The sequence below is a fragment of the Acanthochromis polyacanthus genome, chromosome 14, assembly GCF_021347895.1.
Source record: "Acanthochromis polyacanthus isolate Apoly-LR-REF ecotype Palm Island chromosome 14, KAUST_Apoly_ChrSc, whole genome shotgun sequence".
Lineage (NCBI taxonomy): Eukaryota > Metazoa > Chordata > Actinopteri > Pomacentridae > Acanthochromis > Acanthochromis polyacanthus.
In genome coordinates this window covers 25,897,227-25,921,997 of record NC_067126.1, presented here as the reverse complement: position 1 = coordinate 25,921,997, position 24,771 = coordinate 25,897,227, and the positions used below count along the sequence as shown (strand labels likewise).

Genomic DNA, 24,771 nt, shown 5'->3' with positions numbered 1-24,771 from the left:
CAGGGGTTTTTTCCCCCGTTGCCTGGCCAGAGAAAATGTAGCCTGTGATGCAGATGAAGTCCTGTGGCCTGACCCAGTACGGAGAAATGATGCTGTGACAGAGTAATGCACTTCTTTTCCTTGTACTTCATTTGTATATTTTTGTGCTTTATTTTTACGTACAAGTGCTACATGTAAATGCAGAAGAGAAGAGAAGAGAAGAGAAGAGAAGAGAAGAGAAGAGAAGAGAAGAGAAGAGAAGAGAAGAGAAGAGAAGAGAAGAGAAGAGAAGAGAAGAGAAGAGAAGAGATTAATTGAAAAGGATGTGGATCTATATATCCAGTGATGAACAGAAAAGACCAGAACACAGAAAATGGATGTGCTTGACTAGTCTGTCACTAGAGTTCATTGACCTGCAGAGGCAACATTACCCACTAACAAATGTGTACGTTTCTCTCAGCCTCTCTCTGTCTCTCTCTCAAAAACAGGAGAGACAGAGGCCCCAAACAGTACCTGTGTGTAGAATAATCCTTCAGTGTGGTTAGCACCTGTGTCTGCAGAGGGATCTAGCAGCTCTCTGTCTACCTTTGTTTCAGAGACGCTGTTGTGATGATGTTTTGCTCAATACACAACAAATGTTTACACCCTCCATGATTTTATTTTCTCATTGAATAATAGTATTATTTTACATTTTCTTTAGTGATAAAGCGATATCCCTATATTGTCACATAATATACCTATACTTGTAGGCACCATAACTTACTGTAGATTGCTGATTCAATGACCAGTTATAGATATTTGTTTAGATTTTTGTTGCTAAGCAAATACAATTCCATATCAAAGCATGGGCGTGGAGCATCTTGAGATCTCTTATTTGAAAGAATAGAAGTAAAAATAGCGGAAAATAATCTAAAAATAAAATCAAGCATTTTTTTTACCTGAAAGCATGACTTAAAAAAAAAAGACAAGCAAAAAAATATTTTAAAAAAGGCAATATTCCAGCAGTTGGACTACCCAAAAAAATGACTGTAAAACATAGAAAAATGACATCTCATAAACACCTTTTCTAGTTTTATTTTGCATGTCATCATGTGTATTTTGGTGGGATATTTAATATGTAATAAAAGATATTTCCATGTTTGAAAACAATGAAATTCCTTGCAATTTATAAAAACAATGCATGTAAAATTTTACATATGTGTGAATTTATTTAAACATCCTCACTTAAAATTTTTTTTGTGGTTATTTACTTTTACAGGTCATTGATGATATTTACATTAGACATGCAAATTCTGTCTATTTTTTGATGTTTAATATTTGCCTCGTTTTGAAAATACAAAAATAAGAAAAACAAGAAAAATGACATACAATTAAATGTGATTTTCACAGTGTACGTTTAAATGAATGTAAAATTAATAATTATGCAGATCTGCTCTTTTTTAGATAGTTAAGTTACTTATATTAATGTGTATGTAACCTGCTTTATTCCATCATTGCATCTGTACGACTGCAATAATGCACCACGTTTTGTAAAATATCATTTATAAATTATTGTTTTTTTTAAAGATAATATGTAAGTATCCTTATTTAAACAGAATAGAAAAGAAGCAGTCTATGGGGATGTCTCTGGAGCCGTGTTTGAGGAAGCACCCTCTGCTCGGTACTTTCCGGCACATTTCGTAGGTGTTCGTGTCGGGCTCGTCGCCGCCTCTCCCAGACTGCTTTATGTCTGGCAGCAGAGACCATGCGCGGTCGCCATATTACTGAGCACCCCTCCCCTCCAGTCCCGTCACAGCACAGAGCCACAGCAGCGGTGCGGGAGGCTACATACTGAACGACGCTACCGCTGGGGAGGACCAGTGATACAGCAAAACCAAGACCAACACGAGGATTCAGTGGAATGGATTTAACCTTTGTGCGCCGCTATTAAGTGAACGTATTCGTTTTTACATCACTGTGCACCGGATGAAAGGTCGCTTGTTTTGATTTTCCTTCCTTTGAGAAAATTCAGCAATATCACTGTAGTCTGTGTTTAGCTAGCCGGTGATGGAGACTGGCAGCTAGCTAGCTGACGTTACCCCTCTGTCAGGCTAGCATTTCATATAACGCTAACTTACTCTGCAGCTTTTTTTCTCCTTTACGTGGATTCATTGCAGAAGAGCATCTTATTAGAAATCACCCAGAATGTTAGCTCATGTTTAGCAAAGGCGCAGACGGATAGCAGTGGTTGTTAACCGGCGAAGTACAACTGCCATCAGCTGACGTTAGCTCGCTAGCTCCTGAGCAAGCGGCCACTAGCTTCTTTTGCCTCGCTAACTGTCACAAGATAACATTGAATCGTGAATGAGAGGCTGTGAATATTGGCACAACTTTGCCTGATATTTAAAAACAGCCGCCTGACGCTTGGGTGAAGTATTTTTTTTGATCGTGTTGTCTGTTGACCGTAGTTTTGTCAAGACGGCGCCGTTAACGAACTGCAACCTTATTGCATACTGTCAGAGACCAACTACCGCCCGGATTTTCTCGAAATGCATCATCCGGACCCTGCAGGAGACTCTGGCAGTGTTAGAAAGATGGCGCATCCGGCTGTCTTTCACAGAAGGGGCAGCAACACAGGCAGCGGGAGCGGCTCCGCGCTGTCAACACCGGCAAACCCGGTGGTCAATAATAGCCACGTTACGACCGATGATTATCAACCCTCCCTGTTGATTCAGTGCCAACCTCCTGCTGGTTCATCCTCCCCGGGTCCCCATCATCCTCCTCCCCACAGCCTGAATCTGCTATCCCAGCCCCAGCCCACACAGTCCACCGGAGCTCAGATGAAAAAGAAGAGTGGTTTCCAGATCACAAGTGTGACTCCTGCACAGATATCTGTTAGTACCAATAACAGTATTGCAGAGGACACAGAAAGCTATGATGACTTGGATGAGTCCCACACGGAGGATCTGTCATCTTCCGAAATCCTGGATGTGTCCCTCTCCCGAGCTAATGACGTAGTCGGAGCAGAGAGGAGCTCTTCAGAGGAGACACTGAATAATTTCCATGAGGCAGAGACCCCTGGAGCTGTCTCCCCCAACCAGCCTTCGCACCCCCATACCATGAACCAGGCGCAACAGCATGGTGGGGCCATGGTGAACGGGACTGTACACCATCACCATCAACATCCCCATCATCCTAACCATGCCCAGGTCTACCCCATCTCCTCTGGGCCTGGGAGCAACCCATCTGCTCTGACTTCAGGAGCTTTACCTTGTGTCACCCAGAAAATGCCTTCTAATGTTGGGGGCCCTCAAGAGAATGTTTCCCAGGCTGCCCCTCAAAGTATTGTTACTCAGCCTGTGGGGATTGCGGCCCCAGGATCTATCCCTGGAATGCACAACTCTGCTACAGGCACTACAGTTAGCATAGTTAATCCCCAGACCAGCAGTGTTAGTAATGTGAATATGTTGAGTTCTGCCAATGTGCCTGTGAGAGGGGGGATCAACACAAGTGCTAGCAGTAGCAGAGGTGGCTTTCCTCTCAATGTGATAAGCAGCAGTGGGGGAAGTGGAGGTGCTGCTGTTCCAACCACCACTAACGTCAGCATGATCCAGCAACACCAAAACATCAACTCTAACATCACCATGGCTACTACGACTACTGCTGCTGCTGTCAGTGCCTCTGGAGGCATGGGAGTTCCCGGTGGGATCCAGGGACGAGTTGGATCAGCTGTGCTGCAGCCTGTGAGTGCTCCTGTTACAGCTGTGGCCACAGCTCCTGTATCATCTGCTCCTGCTATGCCTGCCCCAGCTCCAGCCCCTGCAGTGACTACCACCAGCTCTCGCTTTAGGGTGGTGAAGCTGGACTCTAGCTCTGAGCCCTTCAAAAAGGGCAGATGGACATGCACTGAATTTTATGACAAGGATATGCCTGCCCCTGCTCCTTCTTCTTCTACATCTGATACTGGGTCTCTCAGCATTCGTCAGTTTGTCTCTGAGAGCTTTGCTGGGGCCTCTGAGAGAGAAAGCACAAGTGGTAGTTCTGTTAGTAGTACTATGAGTACATTGAGCCATTACATTGAGAGTGTGTGCGGTGGAGAGGCTGGTGGGCCCGCAGGATCCCAGCATGCCCAGGATTACACCTCCCCTCCTCAGGGCTTTCAAGGAATCCTCCCCAGTGGCTTAAGCATGGGAGTCTCTCAAACCCAACCGCACATCCACACCCAAGACATCACCCATCCACATGTGAAGACTACTGTGGCTCCCTCAGCTCCCACAAACATTCATCAGCCTGCATCCATGCCAGGCCACCAGACCACGATTGGACTCCCTACACCTGCTGTGCCCCAGCAGCAGCTCACCTATGCCCAGGCAGTTGCTAATCAACCCCCGGGCTCCTCACAGAGCATAATGGGTGTTCAGCAGCAGAAGTTAGGCTACACCAGCCTGCCACAGCAATCAGCTGCGACCGCTCAAGCACCCACATTGCCGATTAGGCCATCTGAGTACACCCAGCAGCAGCAAGGCATTCCCCAGGCTGCTGCTTCTCAGCCTCTGTCCACCCAAACTGGATCAGCACCCTCTGGGCCAGCTAATGGAACTTGCCAGATGATGGCAGGTCCTCAGCAGCCACAGGGCCTGCTTCACACACAGCCCCCCTCTCATCAGGCCACCCCCTCCAGTATCCCCTCTCATGTCGGTGTAGCAGGTCTTGGCCAGCAGCTGCAGAGCCACCCAAGCCATCTGGATTGCCAGCAGCAGAAGCCACAGTCACTCCCAACACAAATCCAAAACGCAGGCCTGAGCAGCCAGCTTCCCTCTACAGTCCACCAGAGCCAAGCGTCAGCTTCAAGTGTGCCTCCTCCCAACCCTCAGAGTGATCACCAGACCCAGACCCAAGCCCAAAACACTGGTAATAGTGGTCGGATGCCCCCACAGGGTGTTCCCCATAGTCAGCCATCCTCTGTCAGCTTGACCCAGGACCACAGCAGTGCTCAGGCCCTGGCTCACGCTGCCCAGGCCAGTGCCCTCTATGCCAGTCTGCCCACCTTCACCACCACACAGCTGCAGGATGCCCAGCGACTGCTCCTCCAGCATCAGTCAGCTTTGTTGGGGCTGCCCAAGCTCTCTGGGGGGGAGGCTGGATCTGGATCCCACACCGGCCAGGGTCAGGAAACTGAGGGCAACGCTGCCGCCACCAGTGCCTTAACTGCCCCAGCTGGTCTCAAGACTGTTGAAGGAGAGGAGGATGGGTAAGACAGTTAATTTCCTCACTTCTTTTTCTGTTTTTTCATATTTATTTCATTGTCTGAGTTTTGACAAAATCGCATGTGATAAAAATTTATCAGTAGTCTGAAATGTAAGTAGATTGTGTTGAGGCACTTTCTATTAAAAGGGTGTTTGTAGCCTTATTCTGCATTCTCAGTCTTTTTGAAGCTGAACGATATCTGTGGTTGCTGCGGCAGCTGTGAGGGAAAAAAGTGTTATTGTTATCCCAGATAACCAGCCAGCGGTGGCCAAGCTGCTACATTCTGTCGGTCTTCTGTCAGTGGGACACAGCGCAGGGCTCCGCTGCATGTGACGTCTCTTGTCTTTATCAAGTGGCTGCAGTGATTCAACGTTTTTACTTTTCCTGCCTGCTTGCTTGCAGTCTCCCTTACATGGCACAATTTCTGCTGGGTGCACGGTTCACAGTAAACACTCCTTCAGCAAATGTGTCGCTAAAAACAGGCATCACAGCAGCAGTTGCGTGATTATTTAATTAGTGATCGAATGAGACATTAGCTGCAAATGTGACAAAAATGAACTAAACGATCTCATTGTATAGATGAACCCTAACATTCCAGCTAGTGTTAATTTTTTATTTTTTTTTGTTATAATCTTTCAAACCAATGTAATCAAAAATGCTCTTTTTACCTTTGGATGAACTCATGAGAGAGAGTTACAGGCTACTTGTTGACTTGAAAGAAAAGTGCATAACTCCTTTTTTCTCACTAAAAGCTTATTGATTTCGGTAAGAGCTCTCTCTCTGGCCTTAGCCGAGTGAAAATCCGTTGGAATGTCCTCCCAACAAGTTTTAAGAACTCATTTTGAGGTTAGACAGGAATTTTAATCACCTTGCAGCAGCAGGAAATTACTCCCATTTCATTCACTCTTAACAATCCTAAGCCTTTTTTCCTGACTTTTGAACATTTTAACATTACCTTAGTCTTTTAGGATTCTTAGCATACTCAAGTTAAAAGCAAGTAAGCAAAGCTGATTACTGTGAATGTAGAAGGTGACATGAATGTGATCTCGGCAGTTTTGTTTCAGTCTGTCTGTGGGTCAGTTTGGTGGATACTGAGGAATGGCTACTGTTATCACATGACGTTTAACTCTGAGGAATGTAAAATCTATGTGGGATCAGGTGGATTATTGTCTTTGATGATCAGCAGTATTCAAGCCTAACCTAAGCCCTTGCTACAAAAGAGAAGATTGTCTCTTTGAATTATGGTTCATGGTTCCATATTGTCTAGTTTACCTGCTGTCAAAGTAGTAGTGGTAGATGACAGAGCCCACTGAAGGCTGTGTTTCTTTACTTATGTCTCTGGTTTCTTTAACCAGTGAATCTCTATTGACAAACATAATCCAGGCTCAAATTATGGCATGGTCACATTAGCTGATACACAAACAATCACCCATGCACACTTATGAAGATCACAGAGCAGGCACGTCCCAATTGAATTACCCCCACATCCAAGTTGAAACAAAATTTGAACACGTACAGACAAAACCACACTGTTGATAATGTGGTGGGAGTAAACAGCTGCACATTAAAACAGCAAACTTATCTGCAGGGTCATACTGTGCATATATTATTTGAAGTTCTGCAAAATGACTCGTGAAAATTATGCAATCAGATTAAAATAGAAATAAAATCTAATTGAGTCAGTTACTGTTCCAGACAAATTTGTGCTCAACATAAATAGTCGGCATCTAAAGAGCTTTTTGACAGCTGATTAGCCGTCGGAGGTCAGGCTACTTTTCAGTGACAGCGCTTCACTGATAAGTGTTACTCTTAAATCAGGACTGTCACAACAGATTGAAATGCAGGGGAAATGTCACTTGTCTGGTGTTCTAGCATATAGATAGGCTTTTCCTGTCGGCTGATTCATTCCACACTCTGTTCTGATTCATGACGGTATATCTGAGAATATAAAGCTGATACTAAATGGAAATACTAGATTATACTATTAGACCTACAGGCACAGATGAATGAATATTGTCTATAAAAGAGTTTGTGGCAGGAGGCAAAGTTTATATTCAGTCCTGTCACAATGGAAGAATCCATTTCAGACCAACTTAGTTTTTGTGTGTTTTGTTTTAACTTTTGTGGGGTTTCCTAGAGCTTTCAGAGCTGTGCTGATGGTCATTTTGATTTACTAGGAACTTAGCGAAGCAATGTAGTACACATTGTGTAGTTTAGAGTTCCTGGAACATTGAAGCATTCTTACCAAACGCACAAGGACAGGCTATATCTATCAGTTTAGAAAACTTGATATGGCTGCTACTCACTGCTGATTTAGTGAAATGTAATCACCGCATGTCTGTATATGCAACCAGGGATTGAGGGTGATATTGTCATCGTCATGGATTTTAGCTGATAAAGGCTTTCATGAAATATTGGTGCCTGTCTAAAATGAACGCTGACAGATATTGCCTGTCGGGCTGAAAGTTTTGTTTTGTTGGAGAAGGTCACTTGGATATATCATGGCATGTTTTACGACTGCGCAATCAGTTGACTTAAAATCCAAATCATGGTTTGAAACAATTCAGTTGGCAAATCATAAAGGCTGCAATTTTGGATATATGGGATGTAGCATATTTTCCATAATGTTTAAACTGCTATGTCTGTGATTTTACAAATTCATGCCGTCCTCCTTGTATGACAGTGATGCTTTTAATGGTAAGATAATACGATAAGGCCCCCATCACATGCTTTAAATGTATTATGTATGGAATATTGAACTAAAGCTTGGCTTAAAGTTAAATTGAAAAGGAAATTGCAAATGAGATAGTTTCCCCAGATATTTAAACCATTGCACGTTTTAAGTTTTCATGTCAACAGTAGGCATGTAAATATGTTAATTCCACTGCAGGAGTGACCTGATGTTCTCTGCAATTAGTGAATGGATGTGCATAGGTTGGTATCAGCAATCAGTTCAGATAAGTTGAGTATCAATATAGCAGATATGTATAAAAATCCAATATTGTCTAACAAGTTTGTTCATTTTAATTTACAGTTCACACTATTCTGAACCTTTTTTGCTAACATGATAATCAGCTCTGTCTTCATATCATTACAATATGATAGCACTAAAGTTTGTAATCATTGTTATTGAGTTGGTGTGCCTGTTTTAATTGTGGTAACATGGGAATGGCTGGTATTGATTGCTTTACATTCCCTGCTGAACAAGATGGTCACTCTGAGCAAAGAGGCAATAAAGTACAAGTGACTGCACCTTTTAAAGTCACTTTAATGGAAGCATTGCTAAGACATGGGACGTACCTCTTTGTGCACTGATGGCAGACAAGTCTCTTATCTTTGTGCGTTCTTTAGTAGGAATGTATTTACAAGCATATTGTAGGGTCATGTGGTCAATGTGGCTGCTGTCAACATGCAGTATTTTCAGGTTTTGATGTGTGGGACGACCCTGCCTGATAAATGGCCTCGTAAGGCACAGCCATATAACACCAGGACCTTTTGCATGTCAGTGTGTGCTTCTCTCTGTGTGTGTGTGCGTGTGAGAGAGAGTCTGAATGAAGGATTATGTCAGCTGTGCATTTGCTCAATCTGCTGACAAGTCATTAGTGGGATGTGCTCAAGATGTGTGGGTAGTCTGTATATGTGTGTGTTGACTGGCTGCTGTGGTTTATCGACCTTTGATGGTGATTTAGAATGAAGTGCCAATAGCTAAATAGCATGAGCAAAATGTAACTGTGGGAGCAGGTAGTCTGATGAAATTGTACGGAGGTTACCACATGCATGTGAGCATCTGCTGCATGTGAGAATGTGGTTTTGTGCAGTAAGACTGTGCACGCTTGTTTGCATTTAGTTCCTGTTTCACACCTTGGAGACGGTCCTGAGGCAAGAGGGAAATGTAGCCTGATTAGCAGAATTAGCTAGCTAGCGTAGTTTGGTTTCATTAATATTATATTATCTAGGTTTGGTAACATGCTGTGGTGAGATCAGGCTGTGAAGTTATTTCAGAGGCTGTGTTTTGCTGTGATGTTTAGCTTCTTGTTGTGTTTGTAGTGCTAGAATATAGCAACATCTGCTTTATTCATCACCTTGCTCTCAGAGTGAGGATGAACATTTGACATGTACAGTTATGGACAAAATGATAATCATGATTGCTTTGATCAATGGTGAAATTGGAATTATTTATCTGGCCTATTCACAGATTTTAGGAACCCACGTTGTCATTGCAGTTTTCCATTGAAATAAGCAGCTCTGCTGTCACTTCTGATGTACATATTTTTATATTAAATACATCCTCTCCTTATTCACAGTGCATCTCTGGGAAACAATATTTAAACAAAAATGTGCCAAAAGGTTTTACAAAAAAACCCAAACTGCTTTCACTTAAATGATGTGTGATAATGTGATGCATTATTGCGATATAGTTATGGATGTCTGAGTTGATGATCAAAAAAGAACGGCATTCGGTGAAGAAATGTTGATTCGGGTGTTGGTTTTGGCCACCATGTATTCATCGTACTGCAGTTTGTGGTGTTTTTAAGCAGGCTGAAGAATTTAGTTGTGTTGCTTTGCATCACAGACACGTCTCATGCACTCTTTGCATATGATTCGTACTTGTTTAGCATCCCTTTCCTTTGATCCACAATACTTAAAAACAGCAGGTGATGATCCAGTTTGAAGGAGTAGCTGTTCATCTTCTGCTCCAGACGTATGGTTTTACTGTTTTCTGCTCTGTGTAGTATATCATTCTTCTCCTCCGGACTGCAGCCTCAACATCAAGAATTTTTTTTGCACAGACCGCCACTGTAGGGATGCTTGCACATCAGCATGACGACTCCCCAAAGTGAAGCCAAACCATCTCAGTGCCTGCTGGCTGGCTGTGAGTTTAGGAAGCACTTCATTTGCTAACCAGCATGTGTTCTATCAGCAGAACCCACAGTTTAAATGTCAGTATTGTAGTTGGCCATGCTAGTTTAATTGTTGGAAGCCAAAAGTGTGATCAAGCTCAATATTCAATTAATTGTGTTTAATATATAATATGAAGTAACTGCTGATGGACAGTTCTTTTAGCTTTTAATGAAGAGATGCACTTTGATGTTTTCCACCTCAACATTGATCCGTGATTGAATTTGTGATGGGTCTTACTGTTAAATACTGACTGTTGATTCTGATTCAAACAGATCTGTTTTTCATTCTCACTTTTTGTGTGTACTGTGTTTTCCAGGCAGACAGATTCTTTTAGTTTCACATATTAGCAGTGGTAGTGTTTTCTGTATTAAAAGTGTTAATGGTTGTTCTGCCTGAAAACAGCCCATTTAACAACAAACTAGAAAAAAACGTGGTGCTATGTTGTTTAGAGGTGTCTTCTTTTGCCATTCATGAATGTACATTTGCCCTTATTTGCCTGGCCATCACAGTACCAGTGATGCTGCGTTGCACTGTGGGGAAAAGTTGAAGCTGTTACAATTTATTTTTTTTTGCACAAAAAGCCCTCCATCTTTTTGCAGAAGTCACTGTTGTGCCAACACTTTGGTCTCATTGAAATGAATGAAGAGGGTTTTTTTGTTTCTCTTTGTAGTGCTGAGCTATTGTTGGTCTGAACATAGCCCAAGTGTGTATCTCTCTGTGTGTGTGTTTCAATGTGTGAAAGCTCAGGGGAATGTGGACTGGCTGGCAGCACGATGGCTATCTCTGCTGCTGGCTGTTTTGAATGTAATCTTCCCCCTGGCAGTGCAGGGAGCCGGTGTGTGCTGGGCCTGTTGCTCATTGTGTGGAGATCAACGAGATCCCCAAAATTCACAACACACAGCGGAAGTGACCCAAGCTGACCCAAACCAACTTAGTCAGGTCTACTGGAGCTGGTTTAGACCTCTGAGGACACAGCAGACTGGACCAGATGGAACCAGACTGAGCAGAGTCACTCACTGTTCCATTTCTGATAAATCCTCCCATTGTGTTACTTTCCCATTTCCTTCATCGCTGTTTGTTCTGTTGGTAGTTTTGTACGAGTATTGACTTGGGAAAGTTTCTACCATAGTCTATGACAGACGTGATGTCCTGATGTGCCAATCTGTTCTCCACTGAGTTTTAGCTAAAGGAGATATTCGAGACATTTGTTTGTCTTTTCAGGTCAAATTTTCTTTACTGACCATACCCACAGCTGTATGCATTCATAGGCAGTACTGTCTTTCTAAAATTCAAACCCATCTTGGCTTTTTCTCCATAGTTGCAGAGGTATCATGTTCCAGCATAGATGTTTTTGTTATATATTTCAAAATGCAGTATTGTCTTTATCCTAACCCTTTTTCCACTAGTTATAATAGAGGCATTAAACTGAGAAAAATAGCTATAAATGCTTAAGTGCCTTTGCTTAAAACTAGTATGATTGAAGACACAGATGATTATTGTTTGCTTTTGAGCTGCTAACATCACACTTGACCCCTTCCTTTTCTCCACTCCACTGCTATCTTTAAATACTAGGTTTATTTCTGCAGAGGTGGCTCACATCTTTTGTTGATGTTAAACTTAACTTGTTAATGCTTGTATACTAAATAGCTTTTGCTTTTTGACAGTTGACTTTTATTTTCAAAGAGACAATGGAAAGAGATGTGGGTTAGAAAGTAGGTGAATGACATGCAGGAAATGGTGTGGTCAGCCAAGATTCAGACCTGGGGCTGTTTGTACAGAGCATTTGCACCTGTGTGGTATGTGCCCTGATGACTCAGACATGGAGTCACCCTGATTTTTATTATCTTAACATTTTTGTGAGATGTTAGGATAAGGCAGAAACAAAACAGATGTCTGATAATGTCATGTTACAATGTGGAACATTTTGAAGCGCATTTTTCGCAGGTTTTGGATTTTTTTTTTATAGACTAAAGGTCAACCAATTAGTTTTTGTAAATTCTGATATTTATACTGACTTTTAGTAAAGAAGAGTGATGTTTTCAAATAATTTGCCAAAAAAACTTCATGAAAATTTACAGTGACAAACTCCAGCATATCACTCCATTTGAAAATTTGTTTATTTGTGTTTTACCTACTGTATGTTTAATTAAAAGATCACATTTTCACATTTACCCTTCAGTACTGACCGAGTGTTACTTGTGACATGTAACAGATAATGTTGTGGGACACTGAGACCTGAGAGTGGGAACTACTGATAGAGAGAGGTGGCTGAATGAGACAGTGGCACATTTTAAGAGAACATTTGTTATTGGAGTCTGACTCTTAACCCTAAAAAACATAATACCAAAAAGAAAAGCACTCAGAGAGCACAGTACTCCACTAAGGCTGTTCATTCCTCAATGTGTGTATTCAGAAATCAAGGTAACATAGAATCTGACCATTTTATTATAGATCTACCCACAAACTAAATAAATAAGTACCTTGCTGTGAGCACAGACGTGTGTTATGTATGCATACGCTATCTACAGATAAAGAATTGCGTGACCAAAATGTGTAGCAGGCCACATGAATTGATGGAGGCAGCTGACACAGCTTGTTGTCATAGTTACAGTGATGCCGTGCCGCTATATCGCAATGATACAGAAATCTATAACAAATCCGTGGATCCAGACTATAAGCTGCATCACTGACAAATCTAATGAGGTGGTCCTTGTGTCATTCCTGACCTTCCCTGAAAATTTCATCCAAATCCATTCATTTTTGAGTAATGCTGCACACAGACGTACAGATTCACAGAATGACAAATGCACGCTGATCATTTCATAAGTCTTCCACGTTCCTTGGTGGAGTAATAATCACAAAAATCGTAAATACCAGATGTTATGATTGAATATTGGTGTAGACCAAACAGTACGTTAAAGACAGAATCTCAGGGACTGATCAGTCCAAAACAAAATGGACCTGAACCGAGATTGATGAGTCTAAAGTGTTGCCCTGACTGGAGCAATCTGGTAAAAACTATTTTAAAAAGCCATACAAATTTGAGTTGTTCTTTTTAAAAATACTGCCCAGATGTTTGTTGCCAAATTGGTGTGGTCCAAGCAACCACAGACTTGTCCAAAACTTGTCCAGAACTGGACAGGTGTGCTTTTTCAAGCCATGAGAACACACACGAGGTCATGCTGTAAGAATTCCTTTTATTGTACATCTTCACATTGTCTACATGGCATCAAACACAAGTTATTTTTTTGTATCAGTAAATGCCTTCATAGCGAACGTTCCAAATATTGTTGTCATGTTCAGCCATGGCCTTTTAAATAGAGCTCTAGTTTGCCCATCACTAAAGTGTTTGACTAAAAGTAAACAGGAATTGTTGTTGTTCTGCTGCTGACACCTCCCCCATTCCTACCACAGAGACCGAGCCAGAGAGCACCAGAACACAGCAGAGCAGCAACATGCTGTGAATGAGAGAAGGGGGGAGAGAGAGGGAGGGAGGGAGGGAGGTCTCACTATGCGCTACTGAATATTTACCGTCTTTTTAAGCCGAGTGGTGAAAGCATGAATGGTGGAAGGAAACTGAACAAGGAGATGTGTATTTTGGGGTGTTGGTTGGACAGGTTAATACAGCTGTACTCTGTATCACATCTCTGTAAATCGCACCAGGCTTTTGTCTGCTGCTTATTTGTGCGCTGTGTGCAGATGCGTCATTGATTTTGTTTGTCTCTGCCCCCTTCTTGCTGATGGTTTATTTTTCCATCAATAAACAGGATTGTTTCACTTAAGAGTGTGGTGGGGAAACTAATGGTCTGTAATGGATGATAATGGATTGTGTTTTTAGGGTGCCTTTCATCTATGAGAATATTGCCCTCCCAACCTGAGCGAACTCATACGCACAAACACACACATATTGCTATGATAGTCTAACCTTGATGAATAACAGCTCTTGCTGTTGTTATTGTGTTTCTTCTTGTACCTGGAAATTTTAGGCAGAAGCAGTTGCATTGCTGCCTCATTCTTTTGAATTTATGATTTCACTGAGGATGTTTATTTGCGAGTATTGTAATGTCTGTTTTGGTATTGTGCGTATGACCCATTAGCTCTTTCATTTCATCACACTGAAAATGGCCTATCCTGCTGGGTTCATAAGAGGTTCCATGTTTCCCTCTCTTTGTTAACACATGAAAAAGACAATCCATATTTTTGTGACAGGCCATTGTGCTGATTGTACTTCCTAATTAGTTCAGGATAGCACTGACACACAGAAATCCTCTGTGTCCTGGCTCATGGGAACAAAGACCTCCTAGAAGAAATATAGTCAGGCTGTAGTCAGCTGAGGGAAATCTTAGTTGTCTGAAATTGTCCCTACTGTTCTACGTATCTCAATGTTATTTGTATCTCTAATTATCTCTTAACTTAATCAGCCACAGTGGACTGAATGTCCTGTATTTGCTGACCTTAGAGCCGAAATGAATTATAAATAAATAATACCTGATACCATTTTCCTATAGAATGCTGTAGCAACCAGAGGAGGCCAGCAGTTCCATGCTGGCAAGCAGAAAGCATCGGGGGGTATCGCTCGCCATGGGGCACCTAAAAAATGCTTCTGTGGCCATTATTGACCTCCTGCTAGTGCATATGCTCAGGCAATAGGAGACTAACTCTGTTCTTCTGTCGAGCCCGTCTTCGTGACTATATTATGAGACCACAGCTTAAAATGGTGACATCAGCATGGGACACGTGCCCAGTGTTCTCAGTTTATGATAAAGTCATTCAGCTATTAATTGGTAATGGAAAGTTATTGAAATGTATGATACCTATGTTACAGCTGCTGTATACTAAATATACGGCTTAGGTTTGTGCTGATACAGCTTAGATAAAAATTGCCTTTACTGGCCCTGATACCATCCCCAGCTGAAGTCATTGTTGGATGTATCCCCATCAAAGCAGAACAACCCAACGCAGACAACTTAATGCTAAGTTTTAGATGGCATGCCAGAAATGTTTATATGATAACCACTTTGCAAAGTTTATGCTTGCCTTTATGCTTTCTGTTTTGACAAAAAAAATATGTCGACACTGATGACTTCTTTGACAGGGGGTCAATTAGTTTGTAGCTGATCCACTCTTTAAAACAAGCACAGTGAGACTGAATGTTCAAATATCCTTGAGGAACAAGTGTTATATGGGGTTTAGGTAGTCTATATGTGTAAGGGGAAGACTGAAGTTACTGTATTGACATTCAGAGCTCTCAATATGTGTTGTAGAAGTCACCTTATTGAACCAAATGATAGAGAAGGATAAGGGAGGATTAATTATTCTGCAGTCACTGAAAGCTCCTGCTATCGACAAGCGACATGATGTGTGTAATGCATGTGTAATATATAACACTATGAAATGGTGTTGATTGAGGTTTCATCTTCAGTCATGCATTTTTATTTTTAGTGGGCTGCCAATGTCGTCCCCCTAAACATGCAGGCAATGTGCTGAATCATGGCCAGCATTCCTGTGGCCAGAACACTGTCCAGTCAGCTCCAGGAATTTTACACTCACTCACACACACACACACACTCAAAAGTAGAGAGAGAATACAGTAGATGACTTTGCTATCAGCATTAGGATTTCTGTATTTTGTCCTCCATGTGTTTCATACTATTTGTTTCTTTGTGTGGTTCATTACACGACTGCTCTCTCAGCCTGACAGGAATTTGAGCTGCAGAGATCATCTTAGGATATAAACATAATCACTAATGGTAGAGTCTTGCTTGTTACCAAATGATCACTGATTTTTAAGCTTCGTGGTTGACATACTCCTAGGCCTAAACAATTTGACTTGAAATCTAATTTGTATTATTTTTCGTTTTAAACTTCATTTTAATGCTTGATGTGTAATAGATTTTAAACATGATGGATTAACATATGCCGCACAGATCATAGGTGTCATACAAGGACAGCATGAATTTGAAAAACTATTACCACAACAGTTCAAACCTTGGCTTGGATGCTCTAAAAAATGTGTGAGGTGTGGCTATTAGATGCTGAAACTGAGCTTATGTCAGTTGAACCGCATCGTGCACGCCATTTAGTATGCATTGATCCAAATAATTACTGAAAGTTTCGATCTGCTTGAATTAGATAAGCTTTAATAGCCTCCCTCCATATACCCTGAATTGCATCCTTTACAATTTGCTAATTGCATTTTTTTCCAAGTTTCGGTTTTTATTGGAAATCAGTTAATTGTTATGTCCTCCATGCTATTGATGTTCTTACCACATATGAAAGGGAGAAGAATCAGCTAGGACTATTGCTTTCATTATTTGTGAGTCTGAAAATGTGTTGATGAATTAATTGTGTGGAATTTGGACTTTTGTTCAGACAAAACAAAGCGAAGTTTACTGGCAAAAGAAGCCAATATTAGCATTTAAGAGGCTTAAAGAATTGCATATTTGACATTGTTTGCTTAAAAAAGACTGAAATGATTAACTGGTTATTGTTATATGTGCCAGTTAAGTCTACCGATTGACTGATGTCTCAGCTGAAGAACTGGTCCCCTGAAATGCTAAATCTTGTAAAAACATTTAGTTAACTTCAAGCAAAAATCAAAAGGACAGCTACCAGCAGAGACATAGTCTATTACTCCTTTTTAAAACTCTTTGAATGGAAGCAGGAGTAAGAAACTAGTGTGGCTCTGTGTAAAGTGCAGAAATCTCGCTTATCTATAAATACTCAAACTAAACAGTTGCTGATTTATCTAGTTTGCTCAGGTTAGTTGAGTCTGATGGTTTCAGCCTCTCTGCTTGGCTGTGATGATGTGAGAGTTCTAGCCAGTGAGTGTCTTTTCCCATAGGGGTTGATATTCATTCACTCCTGCTTTGTGTGAGCTAATCCCCTTCTCTATGCTCTGTGGCTGAATGAGGAAGGCTGCTGAAGGGAGGGGGTTAAGTTTTCCCTTTATTTAAAAAGTCTTTTTCTCTCAGTAGTCTAGCCAGCTGCCTCTCTTGTCAGCACAAATAAAGCACAGAGACACTTGGCTCCTCATCATGTCCGTGTCCCGTACCTAAATGTCCATACCATAGTCGTTGTTTCTCATGAATTGAATTTATTTAGGTATTTAAAATGCATTTGAATGTTCACACAGCCTGACAAATCTTATTTAGCTTTTGAGTCTTTGGCTGTCACGTTTACTAGTACATCTCACCCTCGAGCTGCACTTCTACTTGGACTAACCAAAAATGTATTTCCAACTTATTTTGCTAATCTGTTTACTTCAGATTTCCTTAGACTAGAGGTTACATGTCTCAAACTTTATTTCTCTAAGCCTAGCATGGCCATTAAATTTGCTTTAGCTGCTGTTGGCACTGTCACCAAAGCATTTGAGTCAACTATAGTGTGCCTGCAAAGCATTTCCAGCTCTGTAAATAGTGCTGTACTACCCCCTGCTGGTTGGCAAGCTGTGGACTGCCTACATACATCAGGTTTATCATATTGCATGCACAGTACGCGTGTCATATAATAGTCTGAATGCTGGTTTTAGTCCTAAAAGTACTATTACTGTATATTTGTCAAGCTCTGTTTGTTTTAAGATTGACCAGACGTGACCATGGGTGAGTGTTAAAGTACTGCTGCTTTTAGTGCTCCTTTTCAGGCATGCTAGCCTTCCTGCTTGGAGAAAAAAGTAATGTAGCAGACCTATAAAGTAATGCACTGTTATAGAAAATCTACCTTTTTTCTTACACACATAATGGTCAGTTTCTCACCAAAAAGTCGTTGTTATTGGTTTGTATTATTTTTCCAAAAGCAGATTCATGTTCCCCAGTATCCCTCTTAACAAGCCTGGACCTTGGCTCATTGCTTTTTAATCTTTAACCATTTTTTAATTCTGTCATAAATTCAGTTTTGCTTTCCCCATCTTTCAGAGAGCCGTTGTTTTTCTTCTTCTGAGAACATGATGAAAGTCAAATTTTAGATCTTTAATGCTGGCTACAGATAATAAATCCCAGTTATTCATTACAAATAAAATCTGTCGTCTGACAGTTACACTGTCGGTTCAGTGCTGCTGTCATAATCTGAAATGCGTTCATGTGCCTCAGCATCAGAGACTTGAGAAGCAGTCATGTGAGTTATTAAGGTCGCATAGCAGCTGTAAGACTCTTCAAGGTTGCACAAATGTGGATTTAAGACAAAAGAAAACCATGAACAGGGTTATAGTCTCTTCTCAGTATGCAAATTAACAAGAATTTACAAAACCAAACGATGCTTCACACAAGTAATCCTCAAGTGAACTGAAAGGGAGAAATGCTGTGATTGTTTTAGCAGCACTGGGGTCTCTAGTTAGTGCTGTAATGCATCCAGCTATGAATTGGGGCTAACCATAGCTCAATATTGTCTCTGAGCTTTGGAGAGAACAATACGTGGTGAAAGGTTACACTCCTAAATAACCTGGAGGAAGTACACTGGTATTGGAGAAACAAGCATGCACACCTTTGCTACCTTGTTGCTTGATACATTTGAGAAGATGGATAATGAGGTTGTTTATGTGCTGAAGAACAGGCGATTAGCTATGAGAAGAATGCACTGTTCTTTTGTCAGTGTCATTTGAGCATATTATTTTATGCTCTCACAGGCTTCATATGAATTTGATCTTGCAGGACAGTGATGATGGAGCATTTGCATTGTACATAGACTGCACGTCCAACCACTTCAGCTGGACTAACGAAGGGAAAGTTAATTTCATCAAGTGTCTGTTCTCTAATCAGACCCATTTAATGAGCAAAGAATTGTTACCAGCAGGCGTTGTGGAAATCGCACAGACTGGACAGAGGTCAGAATTGAAAGCTGTTAATTCTATTTACGTATTCATCTTTTAAACCGTACATTTGATCAGATGCTACTCCAGCAAAAGGAGCCTTAGATCAAAAACATGCTAGAAGCGCCTGTAGTGGCTGATAATGAAGCCTAAAACAGCTTATTTCACTTAGTAACTTATTTTCCAACTAATCAAGCAATCAACACGCTGAAATCTCAGTATCTGAAATTGCCTTTTAGGTGAACAAGCCATGTGCAAAAATGAGTGATGATATAACAAAGCTGAAGAAACTGTAGCTACAGTGTATGATTACCGAACTAATTAAAACTTTTCAAGTGTCCTTGCTTCAGTGAGATAACAGGACTGAAGAGACGGTTTAAATTTACTGTACTTTTTGGCAAATTTAATCAAACTATTTTTTTGTTGAGTACCAGACAGACAAAAGATTTAAGCTTGTTTCTTGAAACCTTTTGTTTCAGAGCAAACAATGAGTGGCTCAGCTCGATTGTCACATTTGAAATGTTGTATGTCAAGTCATTGCAAGTATTTCTCTGTTTGGCAGCTCACGATAAATGAAAACATGCAGCTGTGGCGTCTATTTATTTGGTCAGCCTGATAGAAATTTGAATTAGGAGTAAGTCATGTTGCCTCTAGTACTAGCCACTAGATGGCAGTGTGGACCAGCTCATCCCTGTGAAAGTATCCGCATTTTCAAGCACTTAGCGGGTTATGTGTTTGTTGCCTGACAATAGAGCGCTTTATGAATTTATGGATGTCAGATGATGCCTGAAGAAATGTTACATTTGTGTGCTGCCTCACAGAGTTTATCTGTGAGTACGTCAGAAGTTTGTTTTATAGTTTGTTCCACAGGAGAAGAGCCCAATAGCTGAATGCAGCTTCACTTGTCCAGGTTCTGATTCTGGGAACACACAGTAAACCTGCCTCTGATGACCAGTGTAGTGATTTGAGGACTGGTGTAATATGGTCCAGTTTCCTAGTGTTTGTTAGGACTCTGGCAGCAGCGTTCTGGATGAGCTGCAGCTGCTTGATTAATTTAAGTAACTCTGTGTTAAGGTCAGAAGGAAATGTAATGAAAGGCTTTTAGCTACTGTACATTATCAGTAATCTGGTTTTCTTTTTCTTTCTTTCATGTTTCCTTTTGCTGCCCCGCTGTAACAGATAAGACTTTTTTATTGATTCACTTTGTAATTCAGTAAGTGTAGTAAATCTCGTTATAAGTGGGCAGTTTTCCCAAGAATCTAAACTAATTCTTAGCTGATATTTAGTCAAAGCTTCCCTCACGTTACACTCTTAAAATCTAGACCGATTAATTGCTATTTTAAACACGGCTACAGGAGATCCATAAGACTACATCCTATTGAAGGAGATCCCATTCCATATTGGTTACATCCCCTTATCGGAAAATTCAACTCCACTATGGCAGAGAACATTAATCGATTGATCCTCATAAGGGCAGCTGCCATGATTAGTCAGCATACGTGATGACGTTGATGCTAAAAATGCCTCGGCATCAGTATATTAAACTGCATGGATTTTTTTGTAAAATGCAGCAGTTCATTATTACAAATGTTTTCTTCCATATCGCTGTGTAACTGCTGTAGTGATATCAGTCATTTTTGGCTCCAGTCAGCTGCAGTTGCAGTTTCAAATAATGCTGGCAGCAGTGTCAGCAGGGTCCAGCTTAGTTTGGATGCTGTATTTTAATACAGTTGAATTTCCTATAAAGCTGTTCTCATTTACATATTATTTCTGTTTCTGTGGTCAGACAACAGAACAAGTATGAAACAGTGACTAGAACACAGCTCATTAAGGTACAGGTTAACTGGCAGACACTTCCAAGTTGGAGCTCTGCACTGGAGAAAGCCTTTTATTATCGCAACATCGTCTGAAAACCTCACCATATACATGCATTAAAGACAACAGCTGTGCCTTGAACTTGGCTATATATACACAGAATTCAAAGCTACTGCCAAAGTCAGAGAACAATTATACAGGAAGGAAAAAGAAGTTGCTTCAGCTGGGTTGTTCCACTATATCATTACACATTTTGTAATATGCTGATTTAACGGTTTTACTTTAGTGGTTTAATTCAACTTGGATTTCTGCATGATATTACTTAAATTTATTTTGTCATTGCAGTTACCAGTCTAACCCTAAAGTTGTGCACTATCATATGTAAATCTTTGTAGAATGCAGCACAGTGCAAATTCTACCCAATTCTACGTAAAATTAAAATACAATCGGCTTAAGTGGTCATTATGCTTTTTTGGAGTAAAATGAATTGCTTAAATTAATCAACTAATCTTTCAATTATTTGATAGTTAGTCAGCCTAAAAACTTTTGTTGCAGCAACCCCACACTTAAGGCACGTTATGGAAAACAAACAACAAAATGTACTTGACGATTTTTTCTGAGTTTACAAGGGATTAGTAGCCTGGCCGTGCTAGACCCAGGGTCTGAAGGCACAAGGGTCTAGGAACTCTCAACAGGGAGGGAGGCGGGCTAAAAGGTTGTCTTTCAAATCACTCTGCAGCAGTTGGGTAGGTATACAACCAATCAGCGCAACGAATAGGCTGACGTAGTTCCTAGAGCGCCGGAAATCAGAGGATGCGGTAGTTCGGTGAAGCCTTATTTATACAGTCAATGGGTGAAGCTCAAGTATATTACAGACATGTTAACAGAAAGATTATTCAGAGTCGGGGCTAATGGAGCTCAACGACTGTTGTCGTTTTTGTTGTCGACCCTGGCAGAGAATTAAATTCGTTGCCGTGGGTTGTCTAGCGCGGCTAGGCTAGTTGTTTCCGGTTGTTTCTGTCAGAATCGTCGCGCCACTGTCGTCACTTAGTTACGCTCGCCTTCTGACTCTACACTTCATGGTGATTCATCGGCCAGTTTTAGGAGCATCCAACCTCATCAGACCAGGCCACCTTCTTCCTTTGCTCTGTGGTCCAGTTCTGATACTCATGTCCCCATTGCTGGTGCTTTCGGTGGTGCACAGGGGTCAGCAGGACACCCTGACTGGTCTTCAGCTGTGCCACCGCACCAAACTGTGATGAACTGTGTATTCTGACAGCTTTCTATCAGAGCAAGCCTTAATTTGAGCAACTGTAGCTGGTCTGTTGGATCAGACTACACAGGGCAGCCTTTGCTCCCCACATAGATCAATCAGCCTTTACTGTCCATGACCCTCTTCCTTGAACCACTTTTGATAGATACTGACCACTGCAGACCAGGAACCCCCACAAGAGCTGCAGTTTTGAAGATTCTCTGACTCATTTGCCCTCCCAGCACAATTTGGCCTTTGTCAGACTCACTCAAATCATTACACTTGCCCATTTTTCTTGCGTCTAACACATCAACTTTGAGGACAAAATGTTAATTTGCTGCCGAACATGTCCAACCCACTAACAGGTGCAATGATGAAGAGATAATCAGGGCTATTCACTTCACCTGTCGGTGGTCAAAATGTTATGCCTGATCAGTGTGTCTGTATATTTATGTGTAAAAAAAAAAAAAAAAAGACATGTAGAGAAGGGTCAGCTCAGTGAAAGTGTCAGGATGATGGTGAGACTGCCAGCACCGACCTGCCTGATCGTAAAGCCTTACAGGAAACAACGGTTTGTTGGTTTGTTTGTGACTAAGCCGTGCCTATGATAGCTGTGCTGGCGTCAGAGGTTTAGCCCCTGTGACGGTGGCGCCATCATTAGTTAATCCACTTACTGCTCTGTCCTCTTGTCTTCACTTGTAATCTTAGATGAATGAAGGCAGGAAACTGGGTCAGGGACTGTAGCCTCATTTTTGCAGTTATTGATTTGATGAACTCTCCCTGGCCTCCTGCGTCAGCTGAAAACGCAAAGAAAAGAAACCAGGAATGGAGTTCTTACAGCCTGAAAAAAAATTAAAGCTTGATTTTGTATTTTTTTTACATATAGTTAATCAATTGCTTTTTTATTAAAATAACATATTTGATAAAGACATATTTCTGTATTATTGCGGGGATGAGAAGCAGCAGCATAGAACAGTGCAAGCCAAAAAAACAGATTGTAATAGATTTAGGTGAAGTTCTTTATGATATGCAGAATTTCTACATTGCTGACGGTGTATTCCATTCTCCATTGAAGTTCAGGAAAAATACAGGAGTACCTGCAATAGAGAAGTCTCGTAATGTTAAATCTTCACTTGTTTAATAACTGCATTATCTTTTCATTTGCTAAGCTGCTGTGAAAACTTTGTTCATAATTCCTTTGTGACTTTAGGGAAACCAAAACGAAACATAGGACTCTGCTGATGCTGTTACTCACGGGCCAAAAACGACTCTTTACATTACCAGCGCATCTTCTTCCACTGCTTTGACTGATTTGGCTGAGAAAACTGCTGAGTATGTTGGCGGGAGGTTTGTTGAGATGTATAGTTTAGAAGGGCATGAGAGATACAGATGACTCAGTTAGTCTTCTGTGGAGTATTATGAGAAAAGCGGTCTCCCACCAGTCAGCACCAGCACATTTATAACATTTTGCTGGCTGTCAGATGGAGGCTGTGTAGCAGGTATATGTGTGTGTTTGTTATAAAGCTTCGTGACCCAGACATCAGCCTGAGTCATTTTTCCTCCTTCAGCAGAGAGTTTTTAGATAGACTCCATTGTCCCAGAGGCAAGTATTGTTTTACTGTTAACACAAAACATACAGAGAGCCAAATCCCGACATAGAACATATACCATTAATTATTGTTCACCAACCCGTTCAGATGAATACAAATGATCATTACTATCGAGTTGGTTTGTTCAGAGCTTCAGTGGCAGATGGGCCAAAACTTTGCCAAAGCCTCAAAAAGACATTAAGATAGAAAAAGGAAAATGAGAACGGCTTTCACAGTGTTTGTGTCTTGGTTATATGACGACCAGTTTTGACTTTAATGCTCTGAACCCCAAATTCTGCCTGCAGGTTTTAAAGGTATGTTCTCTTTTTGTAAATCCCAAAATTACACAGTTTATCAGAGAGGATAAATGTTGGATTTTGAACTCTGTGACAGTCCTTGAACTGCTCATTTGTGACATTTTTTAGTTGCGTAATCTCTCAAAGTTTGTGCTATTTCCATAGAGGTGAAGGACTTTTCATTGCGATGAGCAATTGACTTAGCCTAGCCGCGCTAGACAACCCACGGCAACGAATTTAATTCTCTGCCAGGGTGGGTCTAGTTACCCTCCATAAGGCTTGAGGCTGGATTCTCCTAAAACTGGCCGGACCAATCACCATGAAGTGTAGAGTCAGAAGGCGGGCGTAACGAAGTGACGACAGAGGCAAGACGATTCTGACAGAAACAACCGGCGCACAATAAAGAGTTATCTTTCGACTCGGCTTTGGCCACAGCCCTTAAAGATTTTAAGCTAAAATTCAACTTGAAAAATAAACAAAGGACGGCACTGAAGTGTTTCATTGAGAAGAAAGATGTATTTGGACTTATGCCGACGGGATAGGGCAAATCCTTAATATACCAGTTGGCTCCACGGCTCCACTGGTTGGGAAGCTAATGGGACTTAGCCACAATCCGCCGGTGCTCTCGGAACTACGTCAGCCTATTCATTGCGTTGATTGGTTGTATACCTACCCAATTGCTGCAGAGGGATTTGATAGACAACCTTTTAGCCCGCCTCCTTCCCTGTCGAGCTTCCCTAGACCCTTGTGCTGTCAGAAACATGGGTGTAGCATGGCTAGGCTACAATTGACTCACAGTGAGTAAAAAAATTGGACAGGGGAAAAACATTCCCAGAAACTGCTTGGCTTTCAGAAGGTTAAGACTTTGAAATGTGAACAGCGAGTAAGATGCAGTTCTATCGATACTAA

The 24,771-nt window shown here is 41.3% G+C and overlaps 1 protein-coding gene across 1 annotated transcript in view; it reads left to right on the top strand.

The window, feature by feature from the left end:
- The first annotated feature begins 1,738 nt into the window (after window positions 1-1,738).
- Window positions 1,739-24,771, top strand: part of LOC110964384 (TSC22 domain family protein 1-like) — a 35,572-nt gene continuing 12,539 nt past the window's right edge. Inside the window, exon 1 of the mRNA XM_022213092.2 lies at window positions 1,739-5,209. Within this exon, the coding sequence (XP_022068784.1) occupies window positions 2,508-5,209 (2,702 nt within the window). The 5' untranslated portion in view covers window positions 1,739-2,507. The remainder of the gene's footprint in view (window positions 5,210-24,771) is intronic.